General features: G+C 30.4%; 1 protein-coding gene across 10 annotated transcripts in view; it reads left to right on the top strand.

Moving 5' to 3' along the window:
• LOC117107758 (EH domain-binding protein 1-like) overlaps positions 1-21,921 on the top strand; it is an 84,246-nt gene that overhangs the window by 43,761 nt on the left and 18,564 nt on the right. For 8 of the 10 annotated variants that reach the window (XM_033249515.1, XM_033249518.1, XM_033249522.1 and 5 more), the window contains 9 exons: positions 4,854-4,913; positions 8,105-8,234; positions 8,978-9,031; positions 9,605-9,782; positions 10,512-10,684; positions 11,525-11,573; positions 11,836-12,498; positions 18,644-18,778; positions 19,777-19,903. In XM_033249515.1, the coding sequence (XP_033105406.1) occupies positions 4,854-4,913; positions 8,105-8,234; positions 8,978-9,031; positions 9,605-9,782; positions 10,512-10,684; positions 11,525-11,573; positions 11,836-12,498; positions 18,644-18,778; positions 19,777-19,903 (1,569 nt within the window). The remainder of the gene's footprint in view (positions 1-4,853; positions 4,914-8,104; positions 8,235-8,977; positions 9,032-9,604; positions 9,783-10,511; positions 10,685-11,524; positions 11,574-11,835; positions 12,499-18,643; positions 18,779-19,776; positions 19,904-21,921) is intronic. The other 2 variants (XM_033249520.1, XM_033249521.1) reach the window with 2 other exon arrangements.

Consider the following 21,921-nt stretch of genomic DNA (forward strand, 5'->3'; position numbering starts at 1 on the left):
ATGGTTGGATTAGATTTTTTTGGCATGTTATACACCAAGGATAACCCACAAAAGTCCTAAGACTAATTCCTAAGTCCTGGTGATGAATTGGGCAGTACACCAGGAGACGATCCCCTATTTTTTTTCTGAAGAGTGTACTTCGTTCTTTAACGTGCACATAAGCAATTTTGCATACAGGACCTACAGCTTAAATGTCTCATCCAAAGACTGTACTTTAGAAACTTGCATTTCAGCCTTCCAGTTTAAACACAAGAAGACCAGCGATGGGAATTGAACCGAGGACCTAGGGTTTTCCATGGTTCAACGCACACACAGTGGCTACCACCAGTTTAGCCAGCTGATAGTAGGTTAACACAAAATGCGCTGATTACAGCTGCAAACATTTTGGAATTCTCCTCAGAGACCCAAGTATGTGTTCCATATGTGCTTGATCCAATGACATGGGGGAATAATGTTAATCGCATAGAGGTCTCTACTATGTGCTTTATATATACTGACCATTATTATTATTATTATTATTATTATTATTATTATTATTATTATTATTATTATTATTATTATTATTATTCTTGGGCAAAGCAATTTCTTAACCATTTTTGTACTCGATCATCTTCTTGCCTACCAACTTCCTATATATCAGTCAACTGCCTGACTGCCCTATTTTCCTATTAATGCCCATTTTTCACTTATTACATAATGTTTGTGTGAACACTTAAGAAAGTTTGTTAATCAAATAGTTATCTATGGTATTCCTACAAAAGATAGTTTGTGTATAAACATAGCATCTAAATGTGATTTTAACTTATGGAAACTAGGTGTTTGTTCTAGACTTTCCTATCTCACAATCTAACAAATATGTTTGTATAGCTTACTGTAGGTTCCATACAACCCCATTAATTGAGATAAAAGAAATATTTTACATTACACTTTGATTACATAATATTGACTATGATAATCTAAACACTACAATGGAATTCTGTTCTTTCTAAGAATTGAATTTGTCTTAGAAATTGTTTGCCTAATAGCTTATTAATTTACATGTTTATACTCAAGGAAGATAAATGAATTAGTTATAAAAATCTCATTAAGTTTGAACTGTGTTTAACCGTCAAAGTCAGTTTTTCTTTTTTATGCAAGAAGTATTTTACTTCAGTAGGTGACACTGAAAGTTATTTATTATTATTAACTCCCATAAAGAAGAATAATGCCTCCGATTTTTTTTTATTTACCAGTAAAGTATAGTATATATGATTTTAAAATTATATAATAATGTTTCATTGAGACATGAATATAAAAATTATTATATTTGTAATAAGTGTCATTGTTGTCATACCCTTTTTTGCCATGTGGGGATATCTGTATTAAGTAGAGGGTATCTTTAAGGTAGTTGAAAGATGTTGGGAATCTGTAAATTAGTAGAGATGTAGTAGTATTTGTAAGTTAATATGAGGTGTATCTGTAATTTGGTGTGAGAAACATAACTATATTGGTAAGTTGGTGTATCTGCAAGATGATGGGTGAAGTTATCTGTTGGGGGTGGGGGTGAGAAGAGTTGTTAAGATTGTAGTAGGAGTTATGTGTATGTTGGTGGGAGGATTTATCTGTACTTTGGTTTGGGGAATTATCAATAAGTTGGTAGAAGGAATTATCTGTAAATTTGTTGATGGAATGTTATCTGTGAATTGGTGGGTAGAGAGTCACTGTAAGATAGTAAAATTAGTAAAGTGTCTGACAACTCAGTTTTCCTATACAAATTTTAGAATGATTAAATCCTTTCTTATCAAACACAAATTAGATGCCCAGTAACTACCCAATAAATTCAATAACCTTGTTAAATTAATTACAGAGGTAAGTTTATTCCTAGCTTTTCTATTATACCACAATTACTTTTAAAGAAGTGATTAAAGGTAAGCAAGTATTTGAAAAAAAGCTCAGAACTAGATTACCAGACCAGTTCTTTACAGTCAATAAACATCTCCTATCAAATTTGTTGTGCTGTAACATAGCAAATAAAGAAACCTGAAATAATAAAACAGACTATTGTGTCAGGTGTTGGTGCTTCATAGTTGGCAGAAAAAGTGTGATTTTTGTATTGTTTTGTTTATTATTATTTCGCTAGTAGGAGTTTACGAGACTGAGTAACTGAACAAATAACTGCCGACGAAAGTGCAATGTGCATTTCCTGTGCCTGATAGCAATCAAACATTTTTGGAGGTGCTACCAACCACCTTGACCCCTATTCCATAGCTCAGACTATGATTTTATTATTTGAAATCAAACATGCGCGATTAATTAACTATCGGGTTGTAGCATGAAGCCAACAAATGATTTTAGTTTTTAGCAGTGTTAGGTGCAACGGACACGTGTGTTGTTGAATGGGACCATGAACAGATGAAGTGAAATGCCTCCGAGGGGCAAACTATTGTGGCATCGCACGCACAAAAGAACTAAGCGTGCACCAACTCGGTTAATTAGCCCTCACCAATGCATCAGTTTTGAAAACCAGCGCAAGCCCTCGCTTGAGTAGTGGTCTGCAAAATGCGATTAGTTTGTTTGATATGCGAGAAGACATTTAAGATTGTGGGCACGGGTTCAACGTCTGCCTTTGAATAGACACAATCTTTTAATAAAAACACTCTCTTACTTTATTACAATAATTAACCAAAGAAGTAATCAAAACATTCAATTGACTGTTTGTTGTGCGGAATATGTTGACACAATCCAGTCTTTTTTGCTAATCTAAGAATTTGTATTTAACATTATGTAGAACCATGGAGGTAATACAGGTAATTAGAGATAAATTATCAAAACCTTTATAGTTATCCCCTATAATTAAATACTTAAGTATTACCTAACCTATTTAGGTGTGAACTAACTTACTGGTATAAATATATAAATATTGCATAACATATTTATATAATGCGGAACTAATTTAAGTAATTACATATGGCTTAGTTTATTTAAATCTAAGTTAAGTATATTCTGACTTGCGTTTTAAGTAATTTGTATTTATTGCATACTACTATAAAATGAAATAAATTTATTTTATAGATTTAGCTTACTAAATTTAACTTTTCAAAACAATTCTCTTTAATTATAAATAATTTCCAGCTTATTTAAATTTAACCTATTATTTTACATATTATCCAAACTAATAAAGTAATCAACCTAATATTACAAAAATTATTTTAAGTTGAATCATTGACTTATCCAAATTAATAAAGTGTAAATTTAGTTTATTTAAATATTACTTTGAAACTATTAAAGTATAATCAAACTTGCAGTATGTACAACATAGAAAAATATTGTAAAATTTGTTTTAAGTTGGATCATTGACTTGATTAGTACAAAATATTTTTTATTTTAAAAATTATTTATCTCTTCATCCTGCATCAGTCATGCATTGAATTAATCTGAGGTTTGCAATTATTCCCTGTGATTCACCCATATACAGACATGATGATGTCATATCATACCCTTTTATAGGCTAATCACATGTATTTGTAACATCAAATTTGATAGTATGGATGGGGCTTAACATTACCTAGCACATGCTTATCTTTCAAAATTTGTATTGTTTGAGCATTGCCTGTCTAATTAAAATAATTAAAAAAACACAAAATACACATGAACGAAATATTGATGTCTTGTCTGTACACTGTGATACAAGATCCTCAGGTATTGAGTAGCGGGGAAACCTCGCTGTGATAAACATAAAAGAAACGTGTCAACATCTGCTTAATTATCGAATCAATAGTTAACGTGTGAAACCTACACCAATGTATTAAGTTTTAAAAAAGAAACTTGTGTTTTACTTCATAATCCATTCATTTGTTTCGTTCATTCATTAATGCTGAGTTGAAATGCTTTAATATTCCCTATGATGAAACTTGGAAGTAGATATTTAGCCAGTAGAACACATAATTTTATTATTATTGAGCCCGCACGTCAACCCTAACCATAGTGATACACAAACTTAAATTGCAGCTGGTAAAATATGAACTTTTGTTTAAAACACTGGATATCTTTTGAGAGGCAAATTGACAAAAATGTAGTTTCACTAATTTACTTACATTGATATTAGCTGAACACAATGATAGTAATTAATTATTATGTTTGTTTGAATTTTGTACTTAAATATTTTTCATATATTTAAAAAAAAAATACTATAATAATCATTCCCATAAATATATTTATTTCAAACACTTGCTGGTGTAATGAAAATGTTTAAACTCATTAAAACATTTAGAGCCAACAAATAATGAAAATGTAATCAGAATTTGTGATGTGCAACAGATGAACTGAAACCTCTGAAAGGGATGATTGTGTGTCGCAGTGCAAAGATTTACATGTTGAATGATTGATTTTTTTTTTTTTCATTTTCTATTCCACTGAATTTAAGCCAAGAGGTGGGAGCGTTAGACGAAGGGATCAAACTCCAGACTAAACCCTTATTGATTATTTTCACAGCATTCCGTCCCTGATTTTCCTCTTGCTTTAAACTATTGATTTAAATTCAATCATGAGCTATTGTGAATATTCTTTTGAAGAAAAGAATCAGTGCCTTCCTATAGCAGTGTATATGAACAGCAAAACATTTTATTCTATTAACTTTAAGTATATTTTGAAAAGAAATATAATCTATAATAAACTAAATGCATATTTGATTTGATTTAATTTGAACTATATTGTATTATGATATCAGAACATTTTTATATATTTCAAATTTACCGTACTTTGCTGTAGTTTTTGGATGCAACAAAATGTCTTTTCTCATAACCATCACTTCTTTATTCTCCTTACTAATCTTATATCTGTTCTCTTTTCTTCTTCTATCGTCTCTCAATTTCCAGGACTAAGACATAAGCGGCGGAGTCTTCTAACCTTTGCAAAGTACAAAGGTTCCAAGAAAGGTTTGCTAACCCCCATACAAATGTGTTACAAAAATATAGTTCCTTGTCTCCATATGTTACTATGCTGACCTAAATATATACAAAATTCAACCATAGTAGATATGGACACTGGGTACTATAATTATTATCATAAAAATTCAATTTTTTGGCTTTTATTTTTTTTCTTAATGCATTTCCTTATTTCAATCTTTTCTTTAGTGGTGGTTTTTCCATGTTTACGTTGTGGCTATCATTTCATCTGATTTTTTGTTTGTCCATACATAGAATTATTGCATAATTAAGTTTTTTTTACATTGCTTTTATATAATATATTAATGGTAAAATTCTGTCATATAAAAAAAATATGTTTAACTTTAATAATAAATTCATTGATTTATTTCTTTTATTACAATTTGATGTGAAGCGCTTATCATGACTGAATTATGTGGTGTATTGTTATTACTGTTATTATTGTTTATTATTTTTGTTTTGATGATTGTTATTATTTGTATTTTTGTTATTGTCATTGAATTTGAGGAATATTTTATACTTATTGGTATTATTTATAGTTTCAATGCTGTAATTATCTTCATTAAAATCATTATTTTCATTATTATAGAATAGATCCCCATGTTCATCATTGGCTTAAAAAACCATGTTTGGTTAGTGTTCTTGCATGATAGTTTAGCTTACTTTCAGACCTCATTTTACCAGTTACATGCTCAATGGAATGACAACCTAAAAAAAGTTAAGAAGAACTTTCCCACGGAGAGAGAAAAACCATGTAGACTAAAGGACATTGGACAATAGTTGGACATGGGTTAATTTGCAAACCATGTCCACTTGTACTCAGGAACCACTTAAAATCCATCAGTATTTTGTGTTTGTTGAAGAATTCTTTTGAATTCAGTTGTCGCTATCACCTGAAAGCCAATTGGCCATCTGAATGCCTTGATTATGTAACACTCCCTATGTAACTTTATTTGAAATGTCTGCAGACAAAAGCTAGGGCTGTCTCGTCCACACTCAGATAGGTGTACCCTTAGAAAACGTACATCAAGTATCAACAAAAGATTGTAAAGGCCTTGGGCACCCTTTTGTTCATCCGTCTTGGATGCCTTTTGTCATTTTCTTTTTACCTCTCTTCCTACTGCACAATGTAAGGATCGTGAGGCACAATGGTCAATCTTTACTCGGCAATCATCTTCAAATTTCCTGGGGGTCCATGAATATGATTGAAAGATAATGTGCCGCACAGCACACGCAACACCAAATCACTATGTGATCTCCGTGCTGTTTCAATTGTCTTCAACCCACGCCTTAATGGCAGATTTGAAGGTTTATCGTGTTAAATCCAGTTAGGAGATAGTTAAGGAGGATCTTAAAGAAGTGAATGTAGTGTTTGGAATGAGGAATGAATCTAAAGATTAAGTGTTTCTGTTGACACTGCTATCAATAAACTCATCATAGATTTTGCATGCCACAACAATTTATGGGAATAAAAAGTTCTACCTTAGAATTAATTCTTGCCAAGTTTAATCCTCATCACTTCATAGATAAATTATTAATCATATCCTTTTCAATATTATATTATTTGATGAGGCAAATATGTAATTATGAATGATTTTAGTTAATTGATATATATTTTTTTAAATGCTAAAGCAGAAATAAAAACATCAGACTGATTTATATAAACATTTATTTTCCTTGCATGGTGTATTACCAAGTTATCGTATCCTCTAATATTGCATGAAATATCTTTGAAATGATTTACCAGTTAATTTTTCTACAATTTTTTTTAGATATCTGCCACCTAAATCTCATAAACTTTAAATTGAACAATGAATGACTGATTAATATTTAATAAAGTTTTAGATTTCAGTAAAAATTAAAAAAAAAAAAAAAAAAAAAAAAAATGCTGTTAGCTAATTTACAAGCATTTAAATAATATATAATTTCTTTTAAGTTTTTTTCAGATTAAAAATTGTGGCAGAAAATTTAAGGTTTTTGTAGTAAATTATTTAAATCATTGCAAGCTATGGGGTTTTTTTTTGTTTTTTGTTTGTTTTTTTTAAATTTCTTGCTTATTGAATGCTGGTAACCTTCTGTGGTTCCCTTAAATGAGTAATTCAAAGTGTGTGTAAATTGCTGAGGTACTGTCTTGATTTTTTTGTTAGCAGTATATTGTTTAGTATTGTCAGTAATTGTTGCTAAGTTACCCACTATGCGTCTTTCGTTCAAAAGCAGTGTTTTATTTCAAAAATATGCTATTAGTCAGAAATCATACTTAGCGGTTTATATTTTGTTATATAATATTACATTGTATTCTTCCTTTATATTTAAACAGGTTAATTGAATTGTTTCATTGAGTATTATTTTGATTCTAAATTATATTATCCTTTGCAAAAGTACTTAGAAACTACCATTGAAAGACGAGATAAATACTTACAGTTACACAAGTTAAAATAACTTGAAAAAGTCAAATAAGTTGAAATAATTAAAAGTGGCATAAGTTATATTAGTAAATTGTACCAGATTATATTTTACGGTAAAATTTAATATATTACTATTTATATATTAATTATAGTAGGTTGCTTTTATCTTCATTATAATACCAGTACTTAAATTGAAATATAAGTTACTATTTAGAAATCTATGTTTTCATATAAATTATATTCTATATATTTTGTACTACTTCATGTGGGCTTTTTAATGTCTTATAAATATTAACATGAAGTGATTTTTTTATTCTTTGATTCATTTTTATAATTCTTTGACATTTTCTTGGGGAATTTTTCTTTTTCATAATTGTATCCCTATCATTATTTTAAACTATAAGCTACATCATATAAATTTATTTATTTTTCTCTGTTGAAATAATTGCTTGTCATAATCATCAATATATTTTAATTATTTTATTTATCATTTTTTTTGATAGTAAATATACAATGTATTCATATATTTGCATTTATATATTATATTTATTAATCATATCTTTTTTATGATTTAATTAATTAATATATTGAAACATTTTATGAATACAGTATATTAATTTATGATATTCATTATTTTGATTACTAATAAATATAATATATTCATAAAATCGCATTTTGGCTTCTATAGGAAATTGGATAAAAATATCTACTGTATATGCAAATTTTAAAACGTTTATCTAATAGTAAAGTAATACTTGGGTGATTGGTTTTTCTTAGATGGCTACTTTGATGATGACTTTACAACAGAGTTTGATGATCCACTAGAAGCACTAGAAACTTGCAATGGAGAGGATAAAGTTGAAGACAGTAATGGAGATAACAGCACAACTCCAGAGGACCAGGATTTGTAAGCATTCATAGTTGTTTCAAAATATGACTTTTGAAAATTAAATATAAAGAATCATTACCATTTTTTTTTCACCACCGTCATCATCATTATGAAAAATATAGTTGGCAATAAAATATTGAAATCCATAAACAAACTTACTTAAAACTTGAAAGCTATTTTGAATGATTAAATAAGTTATAACTTCTGACAATATCCTGATAAATCCAGGTTTTTGCTAATGTGCAGACCTTTTACTACAGAAATCCTTAATTTATTTTCGAATTTCCAATTAAATGCTAATAAAATTCTAAGTAAGCAATATAAATATTAAATTTAATTTTTTAGGTTTTCTACCTCATCAAAGGTACAATATATTCAACAAATCACTATTAATATCATCATCATTATCATCTGTGTTGTCTTCATCATCATCATCATCATCGTCATCATCATCAACTTCATCATCATCATCATCATCATCATCATCATCATGGTTGTCATTGTCACCTTCATCATCATCTTCATCCTCAGCATGGCTATCATTAATTTACTTCCTCATCATCATCGTCATTCATATCATCTCCATTATCTCCATCTTGTGTAAAGGCATGCACCACCGCAGTAAGCTTGTCTCCCGATACAAAGATTTGAGGTACAAGTTCAGGCCTAATCCGCCAAAAAAAATGAAGAAACTGATTCCTTTTAAACACTAATGTCATGTTCTAAATATTTACTATAAAATCAAATGTAATACTTCACAGAGACACTAAAGAAACAAAGCAAACCCACCACAGCCCTGACATTCAACAATTGTTGTAAGTAGCTTTATAATGGCATGGTTAATTTGTTTTATTTTTTTTATTAACAAATTCTAATTGGAAATTTGTTTGGGTGTCTGGGAACCTGTGGCAACCACAGTTCAACACTAGTATCAGAGTGTAACAGATGCATGTTTCCTTATCATGCATTACTCTTATTCGAGGGTTTTTCATGGAGCTGAGCCATCATAGTCCTGATGCTACCTGTGTGTGTGGGTCTTCAGCAAAAGAAGCAGGAGCATTATCTCAGGAAGCTGATGACTTCTGTCTCTGTTGTACTTCATAAAACTATAAGTGACATGTTGTTTCTTTGTGGGAATTTGGTTAGCCTTCTGGGAACCTACGGCAGCCACTGTGCTACAACAGTGCTAACGTGTAATGGATGCATGTTATCTTATCCTGCCTTTACTCTTATGTGAGATTTATTTGAGGAGCTGAGCCATCATCCAATTAAAACCTAGTGCTACCTGTGTTTGAACCCGACGTCTTCATCAAAAGAAGCAGGAGAATTATCTCTCAGATACTTGTTGTACTTCATGGAACTGTAAGCGATGTTGTTTCTCGTTTCAGAACACCAACGGAAGCAAGACCCAGATATAGGAAAAGAAAAGATTCACCCCCAGCTGGGGGTAGTCTGGATGTCATTCATCCAGAACCTAAACTACAACTTGAACTTACAAAACAACCAGTCTCTTTTAGTAGTCAAATTGAAAAACCACCTCAACAAGTAATCAGTCAAGTATCAGAGGTTTGTGTCTGTGTTATTGTGGTTTTAATGATTAATAGAATGAACTTGCCTCCTCCTAATAGCAGTGGTTCAATTCATACTAGATAACCAATTTTTGTGATCATAATTTTTTCATAATGATAAACAAAATATTTTCACTATTCCTCTAGAGCAGGGGTGGGCATAAAAATGGGTTTGGAGGGCCTAAGTGAATTTTCGTTAAGAAAAAATTCCATGCTCTGCTTTTATACTGCTTTATCCTTAGAATTTAGATATTCATCCATTTTCTAGACAAAGATGGTAGGCAGACATTGTCGCGGGCCGCAACAAATTTGCTGTTTGGGCGCATGTGGCCCACCACAAGCCGCACTTTGCCTGTCCATGCTCTAGCCTGAAAAAGCAATTTGATAATTACTAAATTTTAGTGTGTTTATTGTGAAGATTTCTCTAGATGGCTCAACCTCTTTATAATGGATCAAACATTTAAGATAATATAATACATGAACTCTTGCAGGATTCAAACCAGAGACTTATCTGGTGATGTGCCAAGTGAGTTAATTCAGCCTATTTGGCAATGATTATTAAATGTTCTCTTTCTGCACCATTAATCAAAAAGTTTACTGACCATAAGTTGAAACATCTGTGTTCAGTCTGCTGAAGCAGATGATGAATCCACTAAAAAATGTGCAGTAATCAAAATATTTATGACATCGAAAGTTAATTTCAGATGATCATTTTTGTTTTCATCAGCCACCTCGAAAGGTTAGTAAAGGCAAGAAGTCTGCCCCCAGCCAAGAGCTGCTAGAATGGTGTAGAAATGCGACCAAGGATTATAAAGGTGTGAAAATTACAAATTTGACAACTTCATGGCGAAATGGAATGGCTTTCTGTGCTATACTGCATCATTTTCATCCAGAACTCATGTAAGTCGTACTCTATATGTGGCAAAGACAAGCCAAAACCAGTCACTCATCGCAAATCCAGTTTCAGAGATAATGGCCAAAACATGCTGGAATGTCAGTTTTTTTTGTTTTTTTTAAATCTATTTTATTGCACTAAACTAACCTGTATATATTTATATATCATGCTGTGCTGCTATTTTCCCGATTTTCAATGTTAAAACAACAATTTTAAAAGATTTTGTGATGGTGTCTGCCTCAGAAATGCCTGACTCGGAAATCATAAACTTTGAAGGCTGATTTCTCAAATATTGTTCATTAAACAGCTGTATGTTTTAATGCTAGTAACTTCATACCAAAATGTCGGATTAACTAAAAGTCAATTTTTTGTGACAAGTGACTGGTTTAACTTAGCTTTGCCACATATGTAAAGCCAGTGGACAAATAAGAAAAACAGTTTTTTGACTTCAAAAAAAAAAAAAAAGAAAAAAAAAAAAAAAAAAAAAGAAGAAGATGAAGTTGTAAAAATATAATATAAGAAGTGTATTGGCCAATTTCCGTTTTAAGTTATATTGGTACCTAAAAAAAAAAAGTTTTTTGAAGCTTTCTTTATCTCTATCTGTCATCTTTGAGTAAAAATTGCTATTTTTAATTCAGGTGTTAATTTACCATTTAAATTTAGTAGGTGGAATGTTGATATTGCAGAATCAATCAAACTCTTTATTTTTGACAATAATTTTCCACATTTTGACTATACTTTCTTTAAATTGATTGATGAATATTACTATTTTCATAATTTATATTGGTAATTATCTAACAAATCCTATTGGATTATCTGTATTATTTATTATTTTTCTCTTGCAGCGATTTTGAATCTCTATCTCCTCACGACATTAAAGGCAATTGTAAAAAGGTAAATACATTAGTACTCCACTGTTTAAGTTTTGTTTAGAAATTGTTATATCATACTTTCAATTTGCAAAAAATAATTCACAAATTTACTCCCTTATTTAATAAAGAATTTGAATCTGAGTAACTATTATTCTTTATGTACTGATGAAAATAAATATATAAATTAACAAATTATAAATTGAATAAAGGTTGATAGGTAATTTTTTCATGTTATTCCGCAAAAGAAAAAATAATCGAACTCTGAAATTATTATTGTCTTGTAGGCATTTGATTCTGCCGCATCAATAGGAATTCCTAAGCTAATGGAACCGCAAGACATGGTGTTACGCTCTGTCCCTGACAAATTAGCTGTAACCACCTACTTGTTTCAAATGCGTGCTCATTTTACGGGACAAGAAATGCAAGTGCGAAGTATAGGAGATACTTCAAGAAAGAGTACGTACATTGTGGGCAAATTTAGCACGGATAATGAAGGGAAGATAACCGAAAACGTTTTTGAACAGGAGGCGCGGAACTTGCAGGATATAACTATACCTGAAACGCCTGCAACTCCTGGAACACCAGATTCCAATGGAATTAGTCCCAACGAAAATCATGTGAAAAAATTAAGCACAAGTGGCTCACCCGACTCAGAAAACGAGGCAATTGAAAAGGATAATCATGGAAACCAAAGCATTGTTGAAAGGAAAATATCGCGTAATAACCATAGTCGTAAAATAATTAAGCAAGGCTCTAGGGACAAAATAAAGGCAGATCCCACTGTAGATAAGTTAGCTACAACACTAGAGGATAGTAACCAGGAAGAAAAAACAGATATTGAAAGAACTAGTGAAAATAATGACAAGGAGAATGTTGATAAAGAAGTAAAGGAGGAAATACCGGAAATTGAAGACAAACAAGAAGAAAATGAAGAAGATATACCAGAGGTAGGTGTACAATATCATTATCTACTTGAATTTTGAATTTTATTTGTACATGAGGTAATAATGATATTAAATATATATATACATCATAGTTCCTGTGCTACAAGCCAACCCCATTGAACACAAAGTGGGCCAATTTTTGTACCAGAGGAATTTCTGTTGATGAAAAAGGCATGTTTTTAACACTACATGCCCATTTATGCTCTTCCTTTCAACCATGGCAGAGTGTTTCATTTCTTTGCGCGCAAGGTTCTATTGTGTGCATACCGTCACAATACAGATTTTGTCCCATTACTAACCAGTAGCCTGACCAGATTTTGTGGTGTATGCAACAAAATGTAGTTTCTCACTGCAATCAACAAATGGAACTCAAAAATAAATCGTAATAAAAAATATAAATAATAATGATAAAACTAACAATTAATTATAATATCACTGATTATATTTAATACAATTAATGGTTTTGTATTTTTCTACCAAAGTTATTATCAAATTATTAGAACAGTCATTAAAACTTTTTTAATAAATGAATGCCCTACATACATGCATGCTACCATCATAGTTGCCGTAGCAATGTTTGTAAACAAATCAAAACTGGAGAAAATAACAGATTATTGGGAATAAAAATATTTTCTTGTATACTGGGTATGTACCATAGGTTTTTTAATATTGACAGGTGTTGAACATAGGACTTGGGGAGTCTTCACTAATCTACAGCTGCATTACACTGATAATCTATACATCACTGTTCATTATGTCAAGCATTAATATTAATGATTATAATAATTCAAAAATTTATTTCATAAAGGAAATATATTCTTTAAAAGGATTATTAAAATTGTTGTTTCCTCTTGACAACTCTAATCCTTTTATTTGGCATTTAGTAATCAGATGCACAATTAAAATAATTATATTATTTGTAAATGTTGTGGTTAGAGACTTCCAACTGTTTAAATATATTCAAGGCTTTGTTAAAATCCACTTATTACTTGCTTAGATCTTCTGCTGAAAATTCGACCATTAAAATGATCAAAATAAAGTGCATAATTTAGTGTGATAACCGTACTTCAATCAATTCAATCTCGAATATTACACACTTCATTACAATTAGACACCAATTTACAATTATATATCCGCCCTGCAGTCATTTCGGGTTCTTGTGATAAAGAAAAGCTTTTAAATCAAATTAGATTTTTCATTGATAGAATGGTGTGGTTAGTGTTATGATTATTAAGCTGTGTTGTTGATCCTCATATTGTTCCTATTAATAACTACTGTAGGAAGTGAAATTGATATAGTATAACAATGGAAGTATCGGTGGGACTCTTTTTTGGCAGTTGAGATATCAACAGTCCATCTCCAATTCATCTCCGTTCTTCAAGCCTCCTGTTCTTAGCATTTGCCTTTTCCCGCTACAGTCGAAGTCATTGTTGTGATTGTTTTTTCTGAATTTTTATTATTTCGTATCTTTAATAAATTGGAAATTAAAATATTTAGCTAATGCAATTTAACACATTTTGCATTTTCAGGATTAAGTATTGCAAACTAGATACGCTCAGTGCAAATTTGCACATGAAATGCATGAACAAACTTCGACCTCAACCTATAATACAAACACAGAGTGAAAATAGTCTAGACACAGGATGACTTTTAATATTAAGTTGTTTTAGGCTTAATGTTTATGTTTTCCATTAACAAGAATTCCATTAAGCAACCTTTCTTACATCTCGGTAAGAAACAACAATTTGTGCACATTAAAATTGCGTGCCACAGGAGTTAGGTTTGCATTAGATTTACCGTAATGCTTATTTGAATGGTTAGTTTAACTGCATAATTGTACCACTTTTTGTTTTGGTTAAAATGTACCTTTGTTAATGCAGAGTAGCCTAATATGTAAACAATGTTGTATGAATCGTCATACAATATTATTGTACCATGTTATGGCCAATTCAGCTTTTTTTATTAATAGATTATGTATGAACAAAAGTTTCAATTTCATACAATATCAAAATTGATTTTGTTGACCTAATTTTCTAAACTGGTTCACACGTTCAAATTCCTTTCATTTTATTTATAAAAATATAATGGCATTGATGCAAACTACAAAGACAATACAAGGTAGGCCTATTGAAAGAAACAACAGAAATTAGGCTATTACTAAGATTTTTCTCAACTAGAATACATTTGGGTATAGAAATTGATATAAAAGCACAAAATATAGATACCATAATTACACACAAATAAATAAAAAATAATACCCATTCACAAGTACAAATGAAAAATTTAAAAATCTATCATTAAAGTAATTGTAAATGTTACAAATAACATGGATAACATAAATCAAAGTTAATAAATAATTTGGATAAAATATTAGATTGGTTAAAGTGCTGGTCTTTTTAAATAGCTCAATAAATTATTAAACTTCCTATTTCAGTGAAATGATTGAATATCATTGCTCTATTCCCTTATTCCTGAAAGTTTGGTTCCAGTACTTATAAGCAAATAAACATTAGCAAGGAAATACATCAGGAAAAATTAATTTCCATGAAGAAATTACCGTAATAATAAATCTTGAAGAAAAAATATTGATGACAGAATAACCAAGCATGGTTTTTGATAAATATATGACATTACATCATTATAAAATGAATACAGATTCAGTAAAGAGTCTCCTATAGGCGATAAATCATAAATGAATTGAACATAAAAACATCAATGCTATTACAAATTACAATGTTTTGATCAAAAATCGACATTGATCATTGCAAAACATGCATCAGGATTAGGAATATGTTGACTCTCGTTCGATTACGAATCACTTGTAGGTACAAGTACCACTTCACGTGTTTCATCAACTAAATCTCGTGCATTTTTCGGCAATCAGTCTTCTTGTCACTAAGCTCCTTTGCGAGCCTGTAATCTCAATCTGGCAAGAATAATTTAGGTGTGAGAATGTCGAGGAGACACAGAAAGCCGTTAAGTATGAATTCGCCTTAAATTTACTACCAAAACAAATTTACCCTCCATCAGCTTGATTAATTTGCTGATTTAATTTCTCATCAGAGTTTGCGATGCGCGCTAGATTAATGTAATAATGTAACTTGAACTTTTTAGGCAACTGCTATCTCTCGAGGACATTCGGAGCATCGGGGATCGTCGTTTATGATTTTGATTGTTCCAATTACAATGCCGGTTTGCTATTTGATAATCTACTGCAAATACTCTACTCTTCATCTTTGTAATTATATTAAACAAAGAATTAAAATGGGTTTTTTTTAGAGATTTGTTGAGGTAATAAATTTGATATTTTAATTGCTCAGTTCTATATTTATATGTACTATAAGTTGAAACTAAGAATGAGATACAACTGATGCATAAATAATAATGTAAATATTCTTTGCAAGGCTCTGGCAGACAATTTTCTTTTTTTTTTTTTTGTAGTGATCCTGGAAATTAGCAAAAAGAAATTTTTTCTTTATACTGTGTAGAAGTCAATTACTTCATTCAATCATCTTTAATGAGTAATGCAATATTTTTAATTGAATCTTTCAAGATGTAACACCAGACATTATGTGATACATGGCAGGTTCAATGTTCTTTTTTTTTAATTTATGAATTATTATATAAATAATTCAACATATTAAGAATACAAAATTTGATATCTATGGTTATGTCGAAAGAAGGTGGTTGAAATTCAAATAATTTTTTTTTTTTTTTTTTTTTGTAATTGTATTTTTTATATTTTTTTGTTCTCAATCTTACGTGCAATGCTTGTTATCATGAAGGTGAATTTGCTATTACAATGGGCATTAAAGTTTAATTGAATTGAATAATACTGGATATAAAATTATTAATTACCATAATAATATTTAAAAACTATAGTTCTTTGGTATTATATATTTTGTAACATTTTTTATTAAGGTTGACACAGATGGGTTTAATTTGTAAGAGTTATAATATCTGGTTTGGCGAGTCCAAGGAACTCAACCTAAATCCTGAGCAATTGTAGTTAAATAATTATCATGGTTTTAAGTATATTGTAAGCTTCGTATCTGAGTTCGGTTGACAGTAGGTCAGTACGTGTACTACAGCGAGTAGATTTAATGGTTTAAGACAAGATGATTCAAGAAAATTATGGGTTAAAATTATTTCTGCAATTTGGAAAATTTTAAAATATTTAGTTTAATGATAATATTATGCATTAATTGCACCAGTAATCATCAAAAATTCTCATTGCAGAGAACCATGGATCATAGAAAAAAGTGATAGTATGGCATCTGATTGAAATTTAACTTTGGAAATTTAAAGTTTATCATTGTGTATCATTTTTAATCCGGACTACTATGAAAGCAATTGTATGATTTTTATTTAACATTAACATTTTTTTTTTAATACCTGTGTTGGAAATCATGTAATTGTGGTTATTGGTTTTAATCTTTAAAAATAATAGTTAAAAATATGAATTATTTCTTAGTATTATTTCTCTTACTACATTAAATAAAATTTTAATCATTTTAATTTATGAAATCGTCTTTGGATATTATAATTATTATATAAATTACAATCATTAAAATCTCAATTCACTATATTGGATTTTAGTGTATTTGTATTTTATAAATGTGAATAGTTTTATTCATTAAAAAAAACAGATGTAAAATATGTGCTTTAGCCAGAGGAGAAAAGATACAATATATAGACCTTTTTGAATTTAGAAAATATTATGAAGTTTAATTCTGACATGAAAAAAGGGTGTACTAGGTCGGAGATGCCTGTCAATATTTGGATGTTTTTTAGGGTCTCTTAGTGTTGCTGCAGTGATATACTCATTTGATCACATTTGTTTTCAACACGTTATATTTTCATTGCGGATTTTTTGGGCTCAGTACGGACTCCAAAAGTATGCATTTTCTTTTAGTTTTATAGTATATGCGGATTTTATAAGTCCGCAATGACGATATAACATGTTCTTCGCTAATAGTGAAAACAGGGTGGACCACATATGTTGTCCTCTCCCACCCTCAAGCTTAGAATATTCATTGCAGTGTGCAATACATTTTACAAGTTGTTTTGCACACAAAGTGAAAAGGGTCAAGCAGAACATGCACTAATGAAAAATTATTGCATGGTTTGGGATCATTTGTGCATGGTTTGGGATAGAAAAATAACATTGGGAGTTAAAGAGATAATGACACAATTGACTTGTATTATAAAAGACAATGTAATGGTGTAATCTGTTTAGGCAATAAATATGATCTAATGTATACCATAACCACAGTATTCAAAAACAAAAAGAGCATGTAGTATGAATTATCTAAAGCACATTGCCAATACTTTCAAATTTCACCCAAAAATGACATTGGATAACAAACATCTTGATTTGTATTTGATTGCCTTCATTTTATCAATCTGCAGGTCTTTATTAGAATGTGGAAGCCATAACCAGATTACATCCACATGTGTAGACTAAAATCCATTGAGCACAATCCATATCAATTTGCCTGTTTTTATAGTTTGTTATAGACTTAGACATGTTAAGCTGATTTCGTTTTACTGCATATTTAAAATCTTATAAATGTTTAATTCTACTTAAAGTCTTAACGTCAATAGAAAATCCCAAATATGAATTGGAGAATGTGTGTTGATTATCAAGGATTATCCGCACACAGGCTATTTTGCTTTCCATGGTATTATCTGCACGTATTATAATCTGATCATATTCTATGTAAATTAAGCAGAGGGGAAAGATCTTAAGAAAATCTGCTTTGCTACCAAATTCAACTTCTCTGTATCCTCTATGTAAGACGATTTTGTTTCGAGTCTGGATATCTGCTTATAAAAGAAAATGACATGAAATGCTTAGCAGTTGTGTTTGAATGCAAATGTGTAACTTTGTGTCCGTTACAGGTCTCTTATATGTCAATATTCTTATATTTGAGAACGTTTGGAATTGATTTAAATGAAGATTTTTGTTTTGAAAACTAACCTGTCAAGATACATTTTCTGCCGTTGGATAAATGAACAGGAATTCAACCCAAGCGGAATGTTAAATCATGCATTTTTTCTTATTCACGACGACACACAATTTCAATTGTAATGGAATGTTCATATTGTTTGAAAAATCTTGTGTTTTTTTATGTTGTTCAAACAGCAAAACTTATCACGAAGGGAGCAATTACAATTACGGGCTCGGAAGTTACTGGAACAAGCCCGTAAGGAGGCAAATGCGAAGATTATCCGCAACAACGATGGAGCCTTGAAGACTCCTGATGAAGACCCTGCTGATGTGAGTACCAGAACCATTTTTTGTCGCTCACAGATCACTTAACAATAGTCTATAAGGTTTTTGTCAGGGCTTTCTGTATATGATGGGTTATAAAACTGCTCAACTTGCGAAGATGTTATATTGAATTTTGATTGTGTAATGACACGTTAAGAGTGTTTTGATGGAGTGTTTTTAGGGTTGCAAGTACAAGGTTCTATCTGATACAGGGTTTAATGTAGGATATTGAGTGAGTACTCAAGCAAATGTCTGTGGACTGTTGTGATATATAAGTTTACAAGTGTTGGTAGATTATTCTTAAGTGTTGGTGAAGAGGTGTATGTTGAGGTTACAAGTGCAAAACAGGTATATAGTTCAACATTAGTGTGTTACAGGCTTGATAGTTGCCCAAGATAAAATTACAAATGATTTTGTATTCTGGTAACTTCTTCAAGTTGAGTTCAAAGTGTTTTTTCCCCTTATTTCTTTAAGCTGTGTAACATTATGTTGCTCTAGCTATGTTAAACTGTTAATTATAACCATCTATTATATAGCTAAAAAAAGGCTGTTTATAACAGAACAGGTATCTTATGATTATCCATGGATTACCTGTAATCCAAGGATTCCTCTTCTTAACCCACTTGTTAAAGAAGTTAACTGTATTAAGATAGATCAGTTTCTACTAGTTTTAAAAATCTTAAGTATAAAGTGGTTGATAACAGTAATTATGGTGTTAACTAAGCCATTGTTTTCGTTAACATTGTATAACTGAAAGTGGACAGTCTTCATTGTCTTTTTAATTAGATCATGATGAATCCTTTGGTTGATTTAAGATGTGGTGAAGAGTTTGCATGAAAATTCTGGCCATGCTAAGACATTCCAACTTGCACTCTAAGTGGTGCAATATTAAAATTATCATACTGATAAGTCTAATAACTGCATAGCCTTTTAGAATATTTACAACTATCATTTTCCTTTTCTTTTTCTAAATTGATCATGTTTAATGAAAAATTATAACATAGGCTGAATCCATACGGAAGGCTAATCTAAAACAGCGAGCAAAACAACTGATTGCGGATACGAGGAAAAACCTAAACCGACCGGAGTCTCCACATATAGAGGAGATCACAGCCAGTGGAAACTCTCTAGGTAAGTCAAATATAATTAAAATATATTATTTTTTGTTTTTTATTTAACAATTTTCTGTGATCTCCTTTCCAGTAGTTAAATGTGTAGCTTACATACGAAGACAAAAACAAAATATAGAATGTAGAATATTTAACTGTTATTTTAAAAAGGGACCTGTTTTGAGAGGTTTTTTACTTCTTTTTCTTAGATTAATTTCTTCTTTGTTATACAGTAGTAAGTTACAGTAGTTAGTTTTATTCAGCCTATGACTATACCACATATGCAGTACTGGTTTTCATCAGATCACTGAAGTTAAGCAACTCTGGGTGGGATTCGGGTAGTACTGTAGGCTTTTTAATGGTCTACTCCTTGTCCACTCAACCCCTCTCTTTACCACCAGGATGAACCCACTACTAGAAACAAGTCTTCAAACATTCATGTGTCCAACTGAAGAAATTGAACCAACCATATCAGTTAATAATGAAAACTTTATCATCTAAACATAAATATACTTAAGTTTTACTAACCGTTTCTTTCTAATAAATCTTAATGTTTCCCCAAGTTAAGCTGAACATGAATTTGGAATTATGTTATTGCCACAATATTACCAATATATTGCTAAGCCGAGTATATAACACTAATAGTCTGAATGTATCATAAAGTGTATTAAATACAGGTTTTCTTTCATTTATCTAATCCTTACAATTATATTTTGTGTATAAATAATAACCAATATACCAAATTAAACCAAATAAAATCAAAGCATTGTTAAAAAGATGCTGTTTTTGTTTAGATTGTATTTTGACCCAAAAAAAAAGATATACTGTAAAGTAATTCAAAATTTACTTACTTTCTATTATCAAGTCTTAAGTTATTTGGGTCGAAATGCCTCCGAACATTCTAAGCAAAAACTTTGTCGATTGACCCTCCACAAGTTAAAAAGTCTTATACCTGTATATAGCCTTGATGTGCCTATATGTGTTCATGATGTGATGTCATTATGACCATATTTAGGCATGCCATGTTTTTATAAAATAAAATTTATAAAAGTCCTTAAATTGTTAAGAAGGAACCTGGCAAATACCTAAATGAAAACTATAATAAACCACCAAAGAATATGATAACACTTCTGTAAGTATATCCTGATAAATATTATGTAAAAAGATAACTTCAAGCGATGCAAATATGCATCATAATTTGCGATAATTTCAACATCGTAAATTGTGATCCACAAATCTTCTCTTAGGCAACAGTGTTGTCAATTAATCAATTTTATCTATATGTAAATGTGATTCAAAGAAAGATGCTCGTTGTAACTTCACTGCCCTTTTGCAAATACACATACGTACACGATACACTAATCACCATTTCACAGCTTTTTTTCAAGTATCACAGATAATTTCCGTCATTTTGCCATCAATTTAATTGTATGGCAGAATATGATCCTTTGATCTTTACATAGAAAAACCCAAACAAAACATAAAACTCAAGGGAAGAGCACTGGCAAAAAAAGAATGGAGTGTATTATGTTAAAGTAATTAGTAGAATGTTATAAGGATCTAAATGTGAGGTGACAAAGATTCTCTTCCTCGAGGCAACCCCTTAAGTCAAATTCTACACTTGGCTTCTGATTTTTATGCAGTCTTGTAAATTAAGCTTGTATCGACGTTAGCTAATGATTTATCGCAGCGCTGGTGATCATTCATGCAGAAATTGACTTTTTCTGATTTTCTAATATGCTTTGATATCTTTATACAATGCCATGATGACTAGAGAATAAACTACTCCAAATAACATTGCAAAAAAGAAAGTAGTATTTATCTGTTAATATTTTTGTAAAGTGATTGCCCATTATATTTACTGTATTTATAAATGATAAGTATAGAATAAGCCACTGCAATAATAAAGTTTTAAAATCAATTTAGTAATTAATTCTAAATTTCAATAATAGCATTATCTATCTCTTAATAATTGTTGAAGTACTATTGTAGCTTATTATATAGTTAATGATTTATTAAAATGAATTAGAATGAATTATA

The sequence above is a fragment of the Anneissia japonica genome, unplaced genomic scaffold (genome assembly GCF_011630105.1).
Source record: "Anneissia japonica isolate Jap-2015-1 unplaced genomic scaffold, ASM1163010v1 scaffold287871_len1641731_cov197, whole genome shotgun sequence".
In the NCBI taxonomy this organism is placed as follows: domain Eukaryota; kingdom Metazoa; phylum Echinodermata; class Crinoidea; order Comatulida; family Comatulidae; genus Anneissia; species Anneissia japonica.